General features: G+C 39.3%; 1 protein-coding gene across 6 annotated transcripts in view; it reads left to right on the top strand.

The window, feature by feature from the left end:
* The window catches only part of HELZ (helicase with zinc finger), an 88,385-nt gene that overhangs the window by 61,936 nt on the left and 11,271 nt on the right, over nt 1-15,178 (top strand). For all 6 annotated transcript variants that reach the window (XM_083874908.1, XM_083874907.1, XM_083874909.1 and 3 more), the window contains 8 exons: nt 838-1,021; nt 2,306-2,534; nt 5,679-5,883; nt 9,867-9,918; nt 10,744-10,937; nt 13,290-13,497; nt 13,999-14,075; nt 14,277-14,856. In XM_083874908.1, coding sequence (XP_083731034.1) covers nt 838-1,021; nt 2,306-2,534; nt 5,679-5,883; nt 9,867-9,918; nt 10,744-10,937; nt 13,290-13,497; nt 13,999-14,075; nt 14,277-14,856 — 1,729 coding nt within the window. The remainder of the gene's footprint in view (nt 1-837; nt 1,022-2,305; nt 2,535-5,678; nt 5,884-9,866; nt 9,919-10,743; nt 10,938-13,289; nt 13,498-13,998; nt 14,076-14,276; nt 14,857-15,178) is intronic.

A 15,178-nucleotide genomic window follows, 5' to 3' on the forward strand; every position in this document is an offset into this window, starting at 1 on the left:
AAGGATTAATAGATTTTTTTTTCTTTAAGAGGCTGAGCTTGCATTTTTGATGCTGTTGGAAAAGAGCATCATGAATTACCATGCTTTAAATAGCTGGAGAAATATCTATTGAATGTAAATTTGAAAAAAAAAAAAAGGAATCACAAACGTTCTATAAAGTTACTCAGAAATGGCTTGTGCAGTGCAGTACCTCTGGTGTGTGGAAATGAGCTGCTCTGGCAGGAGGTTACTTGGAGACTGTCTCCTCACAGGGCAAGGTTTTCAGGTTTTATTACAAATTAGTCTTCTCAGGAAGCACATTTCATAGTATTCCGCAGAGAGGAACTAGCAGTTGCTGAATAATCTGAAATTCCCAATGGTATCCTTTGGAATGGCAAATGATAGTGCTCTGGTATAGGGACTCAGTGTCTAGAGTTATCAGACTCTAAGATGACATGTATCAAATCCAGAATAAAAATTAAATTATATCTATTTAGACGGTACATTTACTTACAGAAATAATTTGAAGCATGGCAAGAAAGGTCCTAGTGCACTTGACATTTTTATAAGAACCTAAGAATGAAAACCAAGATTATTTATGTAATTTTGAAGTTTGTAATTTTAACTGCAACTTCTGTGAGAAAACTAATTTCAAGATCAGAAAGGGTTCTGTGTAGTGAATACATTGTTTTAACCCAGGATACTCCAGAGTATCACTGGAGGATGCACTAGTATCCTTGCTTGTGTAACACTGTGTCATGTTACTGTTCCAAAGCTTTAAAGCTCCAATTCCCTTTCCATATCAAAGCACGATGCTCTGTGGGACATAACTTTCAAGACTCCTGCTTTCCTTCCAAGGTGTTTGAAGTGGTGGAGCGTGTGGAGGAGCTGAGGAGGAAGTGGCCCGTGGCATGGGGCAAGCTGGATGACGGCAGCATCGGGGTGGTGACCCCGTACGCTGACCAGGTGTTCCGCATCCGCGCCGAGCTGCGCAAGAAGCGCCTGTCGGACGTCAGCGTGGAGAGGGTGCTCAACGTGCAGGGTGAGCACAGGGCTGGGCCCCATGGCTGCCTGAGCCAGGGGAAATGTGTCTGCTGCAATCACAACTTAATCAAATTACCCTGTAATGTACTAAAATTACCCTAACGCCGTGGCGGCTAAAGGAGAGCTGTGATACCGATGGTGCTCCAACGTTGACTATAAAGTCGTGGATGTGAGATTCATCTTTTCTCCAAAAGATGTCTTTATCTTTTCTCCAAATGTTATCTTAAATATTTTCTCAAAATTCAGTAACTTAAAAATAAATAAAATTACTTATATAATTTTATTACATAAAATTATGTTGCTCCAAGGTTGACTCTAAACTTGTGGATGTGAGATTTATCTTTACTCAAAAAAATATCTTTACTCAAAAAGATATCTTTATCTTTTCTCAAAACAAATTATTTAAAAATTTATTACATAAAACTAACTAAAATTACTTGTGTTGCTCCAATGTTGACTATAAACTCGTGGACGTGAGATTCATCTTTTCTCAAAAAGATATCCTTATCTTTTCTCAAAATTCAATAACTTAAAAATTTATTACTTAAAAATAAATGAAATTACTTCAAAAATAAGTTGAGCGGAAATTGTGGAAAGTGATAGATTTTTGACATAGTTTGAACATTTTTAACAAGCTGATGGGTTTTAGAGTTCCAAATACAAATGTAACAGAGCTTTAGCCTCGAAATGTTTTACGGATTTCTTTTCCATCTGAGGAATAAACTGTAGGGAGTCTAAAAATTTAGGTGTTTCTTCCTGAAATCACATTGATAACAAGGATTTTGTGTAGGCATAGCCTGTTGCTAGGTTGCACTTCTAGTCAGTAATAAACAAAGGCAGATGATAATGTAACTGAGTGACAGTGAGTGGTTTGCTCTGTTTTTTCATGGTGGATATTCGTGTGTTTGAGAAATTTAAAACTATGAATCAAGAATGTCCAGGATTTATTTTTAAGGTAGAATAAATAAATTCAAGATTTGTTATTGACTGATAGGCAATGCTGTAAAGATAATTAACATTTTAGAAAGTTCAGGAGTGATTAATATCAAGGTGAAAATAAGTTTTTTAAAGAGGAAATATTCCTGTAATGGAATAGCTATTTATAGTGCATCTTTTAAAAATTTTAAATCTTATTATTCTTGCATAAAGCTCTTCATGTGAAGGGTAGCTTTGAGTTCAGAACATCTAGGTGTGAAATCTGGCTGGCAAGGGCAGTGGTCTGGCCGTGGTATGAGCAGAAATAGCAACAATTATCTCAGAGATGTTTCTTGTTTCATTTTAGGAAAACAGTTCAGAGTTTTGTTCCTCAGCACAGTACGAACACGGCACACGTGCAAACATAAGCAAACTCCAATTAAAAGGAAAGAGCAGTTACTGGAGGATTCAACAGAAGACTTGGATTATGGTTTTCTGTCTAATTACAAACTTCTCAACACTGCCATTACAAGAGCACAATCCTTGGTAGCTGTGGTGGGAGATCCAATTGCTTTGTGTTCCATTGGAAGATGCAGGTACTTTCTCTATGTTCCTTGGTTAATCAGGGCTAAGGGTGCTGGAAAATGTGTTTATCTGTGACTGATGGGTTTGGAGAAGTGATGGTTGTCATCATGTATGACAGGGAAAAATGTGACATACCTACACCTGGCCATTGATAACCTGTCTTTTCATGTGTTTATAGTTGCTCAGATTTTCACTTCACAGTAACAATTGAACATATTTCATTTTACCTTCTAGCAGGGACTTTTTGTATACCTGTTACAATTTTATATACAAATAAAAGTAGCACGTGAGTTGGAGTTTAAAATTGTGATGTAATGTGGTATTTTAAAATCAAATGTTATGGCAGTTGTAGGATGAGAGAAGACTTGAAAAACATTATTTATGTTTTGATAGGTCTTCATGACACTAGGAAAAAAACTCGATGAGATTTGAGGGAATTTACATTTTATAGACCTAAATGAAGAAATGAGAAAAATGCTGAGATATGTAAACACTTTCATTAAAGGTTCCAAGTTCTTGTTCTTCAAAGGGTTTTTTTTCGATGGAAGAGCTGAAATTTTGAGATGATCAGAGATAAACCCTGCAGCTTATTCTCTAAGAGAGGAAACAGTGCACTGACTACATTATTAAAATAAAGCTAAAAATACATGTTAGTTGTTATATCTGTGTTGTGTTCTACTTTCCTGAGCAATGCTTCTACTGTATTGAAAAGGGATATGGTTTTCAAAGATTGGAGTTGAAAAAGCCAAATGGAACTCAAACCTTGTTTACTGTATTTATGAAATATAACCTGAATTTCACCACTTCCCTGCTGGGGATACGTCAGGAGTGTCTGTACATGAGTGCAGTGATCTGCTTTAAATGGCTTCTAACATCTTATTGCCAGAGAAATAATTGTTGTGGGTTAAGTTCACCTTTCCCTTTATCTGATTGGGATTTTTAGGCATGGGCTGGTTTATGTAATAAACTGATGAGAAAGAGCCCCTCGCCTCCTGAAGTTCCTTCAAAATATCTGAAATAGGATGTGCAAAAACTTAATAAAATAAAAACATAGGCTGTCAGTGTGGTAAATAAATTCTAGTGCTGGCAGTTAAGGATTGAGTTTGCATTTTGAAGACCAGCAGCTGTTTGTAGACATAAAGCTGTTCCAAATTATAAAACCAAAAGATAATTAAGAAACAAGGAGCACTGAAACTTTATTAAGATGTATCTCAAGCTTTCCCTTTAATACACCATTGTCTTGTTTCACTGAATAATTGAACATTCACTCTTTGAAAATAGTGCTGGAGGGGCTCAGGGAGGCTGCTGGGAAGATGGTTCTTTTTTAGTACAACAGGAGTGGAGAAGTCTGAAAGAAGTGACATTTCGTTAGCAAAAACAGACCTCAAAAAAGTTTGGAGTGTATTTGAATTTTATAAATATTCTAATACCTGTCAAAATGAGTCAAGACTGTAATGATAGTTGTAGAGAGCTTTGTGAAGTGTGCCCAGGGTAATCATTACAATCCTGTGTGCTCCAACCGGACTAGACAGGGCTGTTTTGGCAGACACCCCCTTGAAACTCCTGAGCACACTCAGACAGAGACAGCAGGGCTTTATTCTCTGTTCTTACACCCCAGAACAAGTGTTCCACGTGTAGAGAGGCTGCTTGGGGCGCTCTCAGCAAAAGTGGATGGGTCTCACTGGATTTGTGGTGCTTGGCAGTAGGTTTGGTGACTGAATTGATTAATCAGAGGGAATTCCATCATTAAAGCATCCCGGTGATGCATTTAATTTTGGGTTTTAGTTCTCATTTAAAACCTTGCAAGATTTATTTGCCTTAGAGCAAAAGGCAGAAAAAGGGCCAGCTTGCATCTTGAATTTTAAAAGAGCATTTCTTGCCTCTATAAAATCACAACAGAAATGGGCTTTTAGGGAGAATTATTTTGAATTCTTAAAAGCATCACTAGCATCACAGCATTCTTGCAAGGCAGACATTTGTTCTTTCTCACAAAGTCAGCTACTCAGCAAAATGTGACACTGCTGGTACAATTAGTGTGCAGCAATCTCTCATTTTTGCAGGTTTTGGGGAAAGAACAGTGTTTGCTGATAGGCCAGACCTTATTACTGAAGGGTGAACAAGCAGGAGTTACAGTCAAGCACACCTTTATTCTTGATGTTTTTGAAAGAGACAGCTCAGTCAGGTTTGTTGGGGTTTTTTTTAAAGTGACATCTTCAGACTTTTTTAAAATATCTTTTAAGCTTCAGTAACTTCACCCAAAAAGTTCCTTTGAGGTTAAAAAAGAAAATCATGAGTGTAAAATTCTGTATAGGTCCTGCTGTGGATGTTAACAAAAAAAAAAGGGTTTTTTTTAATAAAGCAGTAGAAAGACATGACATGAGAAAGCAGAAGACGGAAGAATGATCTTTTATTACATGGTTTAAATAATCCCTCCATCTTCCAAAAAGTTGGAAACAGAAGTTTCATAGACAAGTCATGCATCATCTGATGGTTGTTTTCCTAGCTCAAAAATACTTCTTCTATATGTTATAGAAAAAATCTGACATGCACTACAACTTCTGGGTTTGTTTGTTTTCCACTGGAGGATCTCAAAAAATCTCTAGAAACTCTCCAAAATATTAGTTTTCACATGCCTCTGAAGTGTTTCACAAGAGTGGTTTTGAGGGCATATCTGAAAACCCTTTTGCGTTTGGTTTTTGTTAGCTTTGGTATTTGTTACACTGAAGGATCTGCCTAAATTCGCAGAATGTTCTTGACATCTTCTTGGACTGAGAATCTGTGTAATTCCTGTGACTGTTTGAGCTTCAATAAATGCCTTAAATCACGTACATTCCTGAACTTTAAAGCATTGAGTTTGCTGTTTTCAGTTTTCTAGGAAAAAGTTCTGAGTTGGAGCTGTCCATGGCATGAGTATGAAATGTGGTACCCAGCCAGTGCTGTGACCTGATGCACATGGATAGAGCTGTGTGTCCATTTGGAATGGCTGGGGAGCTTTGTGGGGTTCAGCTGCATGGAGCAGCTTCAGGGTGGATGAGTTGGTGTGTGAAATGAGCACACACAAACAATAAAAATGTCCCATAGTTGCATTAAATCTGTTTTTATTTTAATAACAGCCTCTGAGCCTTCCTCACTGTTTCTAAAAATCCTTTCCATAGGAAATTCTGGGAAAGGTTTATTGCCCTGTGCCACGAGAATGAAAGTCTTCATGGCATCACCTTTGAGCAGATCAAAGCTCAGCTGGAAGCTCTGGAGTTGAAGAAAACCTACGTGTTGAACCCTCTGGCCCCCGAGTTCATCCCCCGAGCGCTGCGGCACCAGCACTCGGCCAATCCCACCAAACAGCAGCAGTCACCTCCCAAGGTAACGTGGTGATGGCTCCTGTCACAAAATGGAAGTGAATCTAGAGAAATAACATGAAAGGTTTATGGAACAAGCTGTTTGTTTTAAAATTGCATCAGTGCAAACAGATAGGAATGCAAATTTCCAGAGGGATCCTCAGCTTTTTCTAGTGAAAGCTCTAGACTTGTATTATCATAAAGTTTTTAGCAATATAGGTTGGGGTTGTCCAAGCCTTGTTTCCTTGCTAAAAGACACCTTGGCTCACTCTGGCATGTTCATTGGCAGTTTTGCAGTGACCCTGGAGAACTTTAGCCATGGAAACTCAGGATTTGGATGAACCAGATTAAACCCTCTGAGCAAGAGCCCATCCCTGTCCCAAGCTGTGCTGGGAGTGCACCCCAAGAAACAATAGGCTGATACAGACAGTGACAAGGAGTAAAACAAGCCAAAAAAATAATACCCAAAAGGGATTTGGTTTGGTCTAAAAGGCACATTTAAAATTCAAGGACTTAAGTTATGTAAGATAATTTTTGATGTAATTAAAAATATGTTGTAAACTGGTTTATTGCATAGATTAGCTCAGTGATAATGTCCTTCAGAAGACCAGATTTCATTAGCATCAAGAGGGCAGAGAGATAAAATTACATCTGAGTGGTAATTTCATCAGCTCTTTCTATAAAAGCAGGTGAAGAAGTGATGAAAATACATATCTTCCTTAAGATGATAAAGAACAACACTAAATTTTAGAGCTTTCTTGGAGGGTGATGTATTAGTAAGGAATTCTATTTTTAATAGTTCTTTGTAGTTTATATCAAAATCATTTGGGTTGTAATTTAATTGAATTGTGTTTAGAGATGGAACTGAAATGCAGGTTGTCAGCTTTGTGATGAACTTAGTGTACAGGAAGGAGGAACTGCACATATTTCCCATAGCTTTGCATTTTTGTTCCAGGCTGTATCACTGAAATGAAATTTTTACGACAGGTTTTTTTAATACAAAAAGGAAAGCCTTCCCTTTAGCAGCCCTTCCTGAAAGGGAGCTTGTAAGTGAGAACATTTGGTTTCTTCATCAAGATGCATGCATTACTTTCTGAAACAAACACCAGATTTCTAAAGCTTCTAGTCATGTGTCAAAACACTGGGCCTACAGAAAACCAGAAATTACAAAATTGTCTTTAAAAGCCATTGCTGCACTCTGATTTTTCATGAGCTCTTCATTTTTTTTCCTTAATAATAGAACACCATTATTAATACTTTAATTTCCTAAATAAAAAAATAGAAGTACTTGAAAATGCAGGTTTAGTACATTTAGGAAAAAAGGGGGAGTGAGTGTTGGGAAAGTGAGAGTCTTGTAAGTAGACAGCTCTGTTTATTTTGCTTTAGTTTGTTGGTAAACTAAGCCCTTGTGCTGTTCAAACTGCCAGCATTCTATTTTCAGCTTAAGATCTGAAGTGTTTAAACCACCTATATCACAATTCTAAATAAAACCTTCCCTCTGAATGCCATTTAGAGGTAGTGAGTGTGTGCAGGAACAGCAGAGCAGTGAGCAGGTAATAATCAAATACTCTGAGAATACAGCTGGGATCTGGGATACGTTTCCCTTTGCTCAAGTTTTAAAAACAGATGGTTGGTTTTGCTTATTATAGATGTCCTAAGCACAGTATTTAACATTAAAAATGAAGGATTAAAACCGAGTGCTGATGTATTTTGTAGCAAAAAAAAAAAAGGACAGTCTTCAGTACCATGTGTTGAGTTTATGGACATTGTGCAAGTCAGGGCTTGTCTTTCGCATGTGCTGAAAAGTGGTTTTGTGCAAACAGCACTTCTTACTCAGCAGAATTGCTCCTGGATTTATGTAGGGACATTAAAAACCTCTCTGCTGTTTAGATTTTAAAGAAGGAAAAACGTTTCAGTCTTGTCTTGAGTGTGAGAGGCCAGCAGGCAGCATGGAGCTGTGAGGGCAGTGCCTCCTTCTGTGCTGGTGTGCTTGGCCAGGCATGGCAGTGGGGAAGGAGAGTTGGAGTTGGATGGGGACAGCCTTGATTGAAGGTGATGATGTGGAAAGGGAAAGTTTCCAGAACTCGGAGCTTCCCTCGGGGTACTTCACGTACAGTAAATTAAGCTCTGAGTTTACAACTTTCCTACCTCCCACTCACTGCCTGCCAGCTTTTGGTCTGGATTCAGGCACTTAAATCAGGGTGCATCATCATCCCAGACGTTTCCTGCACTCACTGAGGACCACAGGTCGGAATAAATCTCTGGAGAACTCTCACTACTCCCATTTCTTGACTAAAGGGGGACCCAAGGAATGACGAGGCTGTTAACTGCCTGCAGCCACCCAGATCTTGGTCTGGGCTTCTTCTGAGAGCTTTTATGTAATGTGGATTTTTATATTCCAAAGGTGGAGCGAGTTTTTAGAGGGAACTGAGTGTATTTGTGCTCCAGTGTTGGCAGTCACCATCAGTTCTAGGGTAGGTTTAGGTGTTCTGGAGATGGGTGGGGACATGAGCCTTGGTGTGAAAATCTTTGAGACATGGTAACAATTGAGTTCATAACAGACTTATAAAATCATTAAGCCTTCAAAACTGGGAAGAGAAAAAGAAAAAAGAAAGGCAGCAACTCCCTTCTCCAACTTGCTGGAGGCCCCAGTTGACTTTCATTTACCAATCTGAAACAGGGACAATACTGAAGCTTCTGTTGAGCAGGACAGCTCCTCTTACAAACTTAACCTCATTATTTTCTTATGAACTTATATAATTATTTGGTATTTCAGCTTGAAAAATACGGCACCTATAAAACAGAGGTCTGGTAGGTTAGAGCAGAGGTTTGTCAGACTTCTGCACACTGTAACAGATACAGAAATGCTGTGTGCTGTCCATGAGTGATTAAGGCTGCAGCTCCTCCACATTTTTAGATTGAATCTTTCTCTGTTGAATAAACAGGCTTCCTTTGTTTAAGTGCTGCAATGAAAAGCGATTATTTTTTTATTTTTCCATAATTCATTTTTCAAATGAGAGGAAAATTTGGAGACCAGTTCTTTAATCTGGTTTATGCATGAGTCAACATTGTCAAACAACCTGTCTTTGTACCCTGACTAATTTGCTCAGAGTGCTGGAAAACTGCCTAGACTTATCTCCTGGGCAAGAAAAGTTTTGCAGCATCAAAGCATTTTTAGATTTATTTTAAATTTGTGAACGTACTTAGGTCCAGATTAAGTAAAGTATTTCTGTGCTGCAAAGGACTCAAGAGCATACTGGCAATGGAATATGTGCTCACAGTTTATGAATATTAACTAATTAGTTGATGCTGCAAACTCATGAGAAAGTAGGAGGGATAACTCAGGTCTGTTAAAGTCCTTTTCTAATGCACAGTTCACCAAGGAAAAGAAGAGTTTCCCCTGAGCACTTGGGGTTCTTTACTCTCCTGTATTGCATTTCTGGGGAGCAGTCACAGAGAAGCCCCAGCCCAGAAGCTGATAAATGAGATGGGGCAAGAAGACAATGTCTCATGGGGCTAGGTGAGCAACTGAGTAAAGCTGGGGGCTCCTTTGCTTCCAACATTCTTGAGCTGAGACCTGGAGCAGAAAGTGGATTATGCTTCCTTTAAAACTGCCATGCCAGAGGAGTACTGAGAGCTGTATTGGTCCTGGGTGCTGCTCCTGAAAGATGTGAGACAGTGGGAAATAAAATGGTGAGAAAAGGAATTCAAAATATCTGCTGCAACTGTTTTTGCATCTGAAAACAGGCCTTGGGAAAGAATTTTCCCAGAAGGAATTGTAATGACCCTCTGGTTAATTGAATTAATGGTGTTTTATGTCCAGATTTGTGATTCATAGTCAGGTGGTGGAACTTGGATGGTTGAATGTGTAAGAATAAACTGTTGGGCTGACTCCTTCCAAATGCTGTTTTATGTTTAATTATCATGTTCACTTGAATTTCAAGTGAAAAAGCTTTGGTTTGTGTAAGAATGCAAAGATCACTATTATTGTTTTTTTTTCCTTTAAAGGGCAAGGTCCACCATCATAACCAGAATGACCATTTCCCACCTGATGGAATTGGTGAGTGCCTCTGCAGTTCCTGGGGGAATTCCTGAGCCCAGTGAAGCTGACAGTAGTTCGACATAGATTAAGTACCTGCTCTCTCCTCTGTTTGAAAGCCATTTACTTGTTTGCATGTGGGAATCAGATCACAGACTGCTAAGTGGACATTTGATATTTCTGAAGCTGTCCCTTTATAGGTGTTGTGTGCACATATTTTTAAGCCTTAACACAAAACCCCACAGTTGTTGGCCTTTGAAAAATAGCTCTGTTTGAAATTCATCATGTACAGCCCTGTACCAGGGTATTTGCACTGAAAGGGTTTGGACATTATTTTGCATGCACTGTTTTCTGAGGTACTTTGAAGTTAAATTGTGCTGTCATACATCCAGATATTACTGATCATAACTTTACAAGGTAGCATGCAACAGCTGAATAATTTTGGTATTAATTTGGAAAAGCATTAGTTTAGAGCTTGTCTTCCCTGCTAAAGAAAGGAGGGTTATTTTAGTTTTTGATGCAATGCTTAACAGCAGCTCTGACTGTCAGCATATTTAATTGGTTTGGGACATTCTTTCATTAATGCACTTACCAGCTCCTGGTTTTTCTGTATCTCAACTTGTATTTTCTGCCTCTTCAAATTTTTGAAATGGAATACTGGATTTGATTAATGCTTTCTCTTGGTGTATCAGACCTGTGCTGTTAAAGAGTTGCACACATACTTTATAAAGATAGATGCTGTTAGGAGGAAAAAACCAAAGAAATGGTCATCTTCATGTACTTTTTTGTGTATATATCTTCTTTTTTCTGTATGTATATATCTTTTATTTTTATCTTTATTTTCAGTTCAGCCCAATCCTTCTGTTCTAATTGGAAATCCTATCCGAGCATATACTCCTCCCCCTCCTCCTCTGGGACCTCACCCCAATCTGGGGAAATCTCCAAGTCCTGTTCAAAGGATAGATCCACACACTGGGACAAGTATTCTATATGTACCTGCTGTCTATGGAGGAAATATGGTCATGTCTGTGCCTTTGCCTGTAAGAAATCATTTTCTGTTTCTCCCCCCTCCCCACCTCAGTTATTGCATGCACATAAATATATGAAAAAATCAGATTGTGAATGTTGCAGGTTTTTTTCCAGCACTCCAAATCTGTGGGTTCTGCTAGCTTTAGGAGTGGCAGTGCAGAGGGCCACCAGAAAATAAGGACCTGAAAGCTTTTTGCTCCCCCAAATAACTGCAGGCAGGCTAAAAGCAATTTCATGTTCATGTAATTTGGTGTGTTGCAGGCACACCAGTGAAATCTGTCTCATCTGACTTGAGACACCTGCCTCTGAATTATTTGCCTGGTTCAGTTCTTAATCATTGGAGAGACCTCAGTGATTCACACCAAGTTTGTTTCTCTTTATTGGCATCACACAGCCTAAATTACAAGTTTTGGATGTCTGCAGTGCAAGGTGTCTGAAGTGAAGTGATAAGGAAAATAAGCATAATGGGATGTTTTTCCCTTCCAGAACCTCATAGTGAACTAGTTTCCTCTCCAATCCTTTCCCTTAATGACATTTGGGAACAGAATGAAGATTTCTAATCAGGTCTTTTAGGCTACATTTATGCATGGAATTTTGGATTACGAATAAAACTGTCCCACCAAAATTTACACACATTAAAGAAGCAGCCTCTGCTTTATTTTTACCCTTCACAGTCAACATTTTCCAGGAGGAAAATGCAAGGAAAGAACAAAGGCTGCAGAACCTTGTGGAGTAACATGTCTGTGTTGTACACAGCTCCCAAAGACTGTGGCAAGGATGTGGAACCCACACATGCAGATGTGTTTAATTCCATTCATAATGCTAAATGTTGGAATACAGCTAATTTGGTTTTTTCCAATAATTATGAGTCCTCTGTTGTAATTTGGGTTATGGATGCTGAATAAGGGACTTGCTGTAGTTTCAGTTTTGTGTCTTAGATCAGCTGGCAGCTGTAAATTGGTTTTCTTTGCTAGGCCAAGGAATTTTCCTTTTTCCAAGCTTACTAGAAATCTGCATTTGATGGATAAATTTAAATGCAATGAGAAGGCCAGCAGCTGTATCTTTGTCATGCTTGCTCACATTATATTAATATCAAACCAAGGTAATTTAAAAAGCTCTGTCTTATTGTTCCAAGGTTAATATATTTTTTATGTGTTTCCAATCAAAAGAAATGTATTAAAAACAAGTATTTTGAACTCACCTTCCCTGAGGATGGATTTTTAAATAATTAAGTGGGAAGACTGAGGTACTAATGAGACTGCTACTTTTGAAAAGAAGCTTGGTGATGATTTGGGGTTGTACAGATGCCAGAGTAGCCTAAAGCTCAAGTTCAAAGTGCACATTTCAAGGGCAAATAGTAATTTAAAAAAAGGATTGGATGAAAGTTGTTACACTTGAAACAAGCAGGGACTGAAGTAAAATGTGTTTATGTTCGTGGAAGATAAAATGATGTCTTTGTTTAATGCAGTTTCCATGCCCAAGGTAAAAGCTAGAGGAGGTTGTCTGCTGCCATCACTAAAGGATGCTTTGGCAGCCTGAGTGTTGGGGACAACTTTCCCTGCACTGTCCTCTGGTTCATACATTTTCCTTCTTTTATTAAATTCCTCACAGGACGAGGTTGAACTCATTTGATGCAGAGCTGTCTTCCTTTGCATTCCTTTTAGGAATAAAATTGAAAGAGTTGTAAAAAATCCTGACTTTTTGCCTGCTTTCAGGAGGAGGATTTTGCTTTGACTCTGCAATACACATCATGTAGCACAGACACTTCGGAGTGTCATTCCCTGTCACTCTCTGGGCTCCACCAATAGTCCTGGGAACTTCACTGAGTGTCCTGGGGGTGCAGGGGTGGGCACAGACCCTCCTGCTGTGCCCAGAATCCCTGAGTGCTGCAAGGTCTGGTCCTCACCTTAGAGGCTTCTTTCTCTGTCCCCCCTCAAGCCACAGCCCAATGTCTCATCAGGAGAAAGGGCTTTGTGTTTGCTTGAACTTCACCCATTTCTATTTAATTAGAGAAGAGATTAATCTCAAGTTTATTAAACTACAGTTTGTCCATCAGTCTTTTCTCTCTGAACTTTGAAACCACTGAAACAAGAATGGGTTTTGCTAGAAAAATTTTTGCCCAGGGATCTCCTCAAGAGTCTGTGCCCCTTGTTTTGCCTGCCCTTAGAGCTTTCCTCTCCCAGCACCAACTGTAGTTGTGTGCAAGTGTGTCAGGCCTTGTGGTGTGTGAAAAACTCTTGTCACTGACCTAATATCAGCATGCTCATTATCGCTCCCTTTAATTTAACGTACCTTAACGGATCACATCTCTCTTTTCTTTTTTTCCTTTTTAATTTTTATTTTCATTCTTATTTACCACATAGGTACCATGGACGGGGTATCAGGGTAGGTTTGCAGTCGACCCTCGACTCATTACTCACCAAGCAGCCATGGCATATAACATGAACCTGTTACAGGCACATGGGCGAGGGTCCCCGATCCCGTATGGCCTGGGCCACCACTCCCCTGTTAGCATAGGACAGCAGCAGCTCCCACACCAGGACAAGGAGCAGCATGAACAGACTCGAAATGGTCAGTGCTTGGAATGGCTCTGCAAACTGCTCTGCTTTGGGGATGGGTCGTGCTTGAAACAAGGGGTTGTGGAAAGGAATTTCCTTAATCCGTCTTTTCTCTCTAATCTCTCTCTTTCTTTCCTTTCTCCATCCTTCGCCTTTCCTCCCTAATCCAAGGATTGGGGAAATGACCTGGGATTTGCCATTACAAATAGAATAACTGGGATATTGTGAGATTCAGAAGGAATGGCAGTTGGGGAGGGGTGTTATGATGTAACTGTTCCATCTCCCTTCCGCAGTACTGCTGATGTTATTTGCAATTATGTTGGAAGGACTACTTAGTGGTGATTAATGAACAAAGTGTAGAGATTAAAGGGGAAGTGTAATTTAGGTAGATGATACTAAGTGTCTGTGGTGCTATAAATGCCATATTAATAAGTCTATTTTCCTGTGTCTGGGGAAAAAATCGCCAAATAATAATTTTTCTTTGGAAACAAAATAATTTTGTAAATATTTTTAGGTAAAAGTGAAAATACTGCTGGACCTGAAATCAGTAAAATTCGAACACCTGAGAAGAAACCTCTGGAATCCAAGCAGGTGAGTTTCTCTTGTCTTGGTTTCTGGTTTGGTTTGTTTATTTTTGGGGATTTGAGTATTTTTGTTTGTTTATTAGTTATTTCATACTCTCTCTTAATGAATTTAATCATTATGTTTAGTCATTCATTCAGTCAAACCGAAATGCTTTTATTTCAGTTTTTTAAATGCAAATTTTCAAAACATTTTACTCTCCTTCTGTAGGTTGATTTAGAAGCCAACCCTCAGCAGAGAAGCCCCGAGTCCCGTTCCAGTGTTGGTTACCCCAACGCTAAATTCCATCGCAAAGACAGCCCCAACCCCCGGCAGCTGAACCTGCACCTCACCCCGCCCCACTCCCAGTTCGCAGTTCCCAACCGCCACTTCCAGCACCTCTCCCAGATCCCGAGGCAGCCCTACCCTCTGCAGCAGCAGCAGCAGCAGCAGCAAAACCTCTTAAATCAACAGCAAAATCACTTGCCTGAACAACCCAACCAAATGCCACCCCAGCAGAGCCAGGTAGTTCAGCAGCATAATCACTTGAATCAGCAGCCTCCACCACCTTCGCAGCTTTCCCCTGCTTTCCAGGCAGGCCCCAGCCAGTCCTTTTTTAATAATCCCATTCCCCACCGACCACATTCTCCTGCTGTAGATGCTGTGATTTCAGAACAACACCCCCCACCTCTGTTACAAGAAGTCAATAATCCTTTGAGGCCTATTGCACAGCACAACCCAGTTCTGCCAACCCACTTGAACAACTTCATTGAAGAGAATCCGTCAGGAATGCCCTTAGGGGACACTTTAGGTAGGTGACTTTTCTTTATTTAAATTCAGAGTGTGCAATTATAAGTACATTGAAGTGAAAATGAAGGAGGTATTTACCTTTTTCAGGCATATTGCTCTGAATTGGGTCATTGTTGGGTTAGTTTCCATAAGTAATGTCATTGAGCATAATTTGCTGCTTGAGGCATGTTTGAATATTCAGCACTTTATTAGAAGATTCATGTTTATATGATTTTCCATATGATTTAAATAACCAGGTTATGCACTGCATTGCAGTTAGTGTATAATAGACCCTGGAATAAACTGTATAAAAAGTATTATTCTTTTTTTTTTTTTTTCTGACA

This window comes from Zosterops lateralis, assembly GCF_965231275.1.
Source record: "Zosterops lateralis genome assembly, chromosome: 18".
NCBI lineage: Eukaryota > Metazoa > Chordata > Aves > Passeriformes > Zosteropidae > Zosterops > Zosterops lateralis.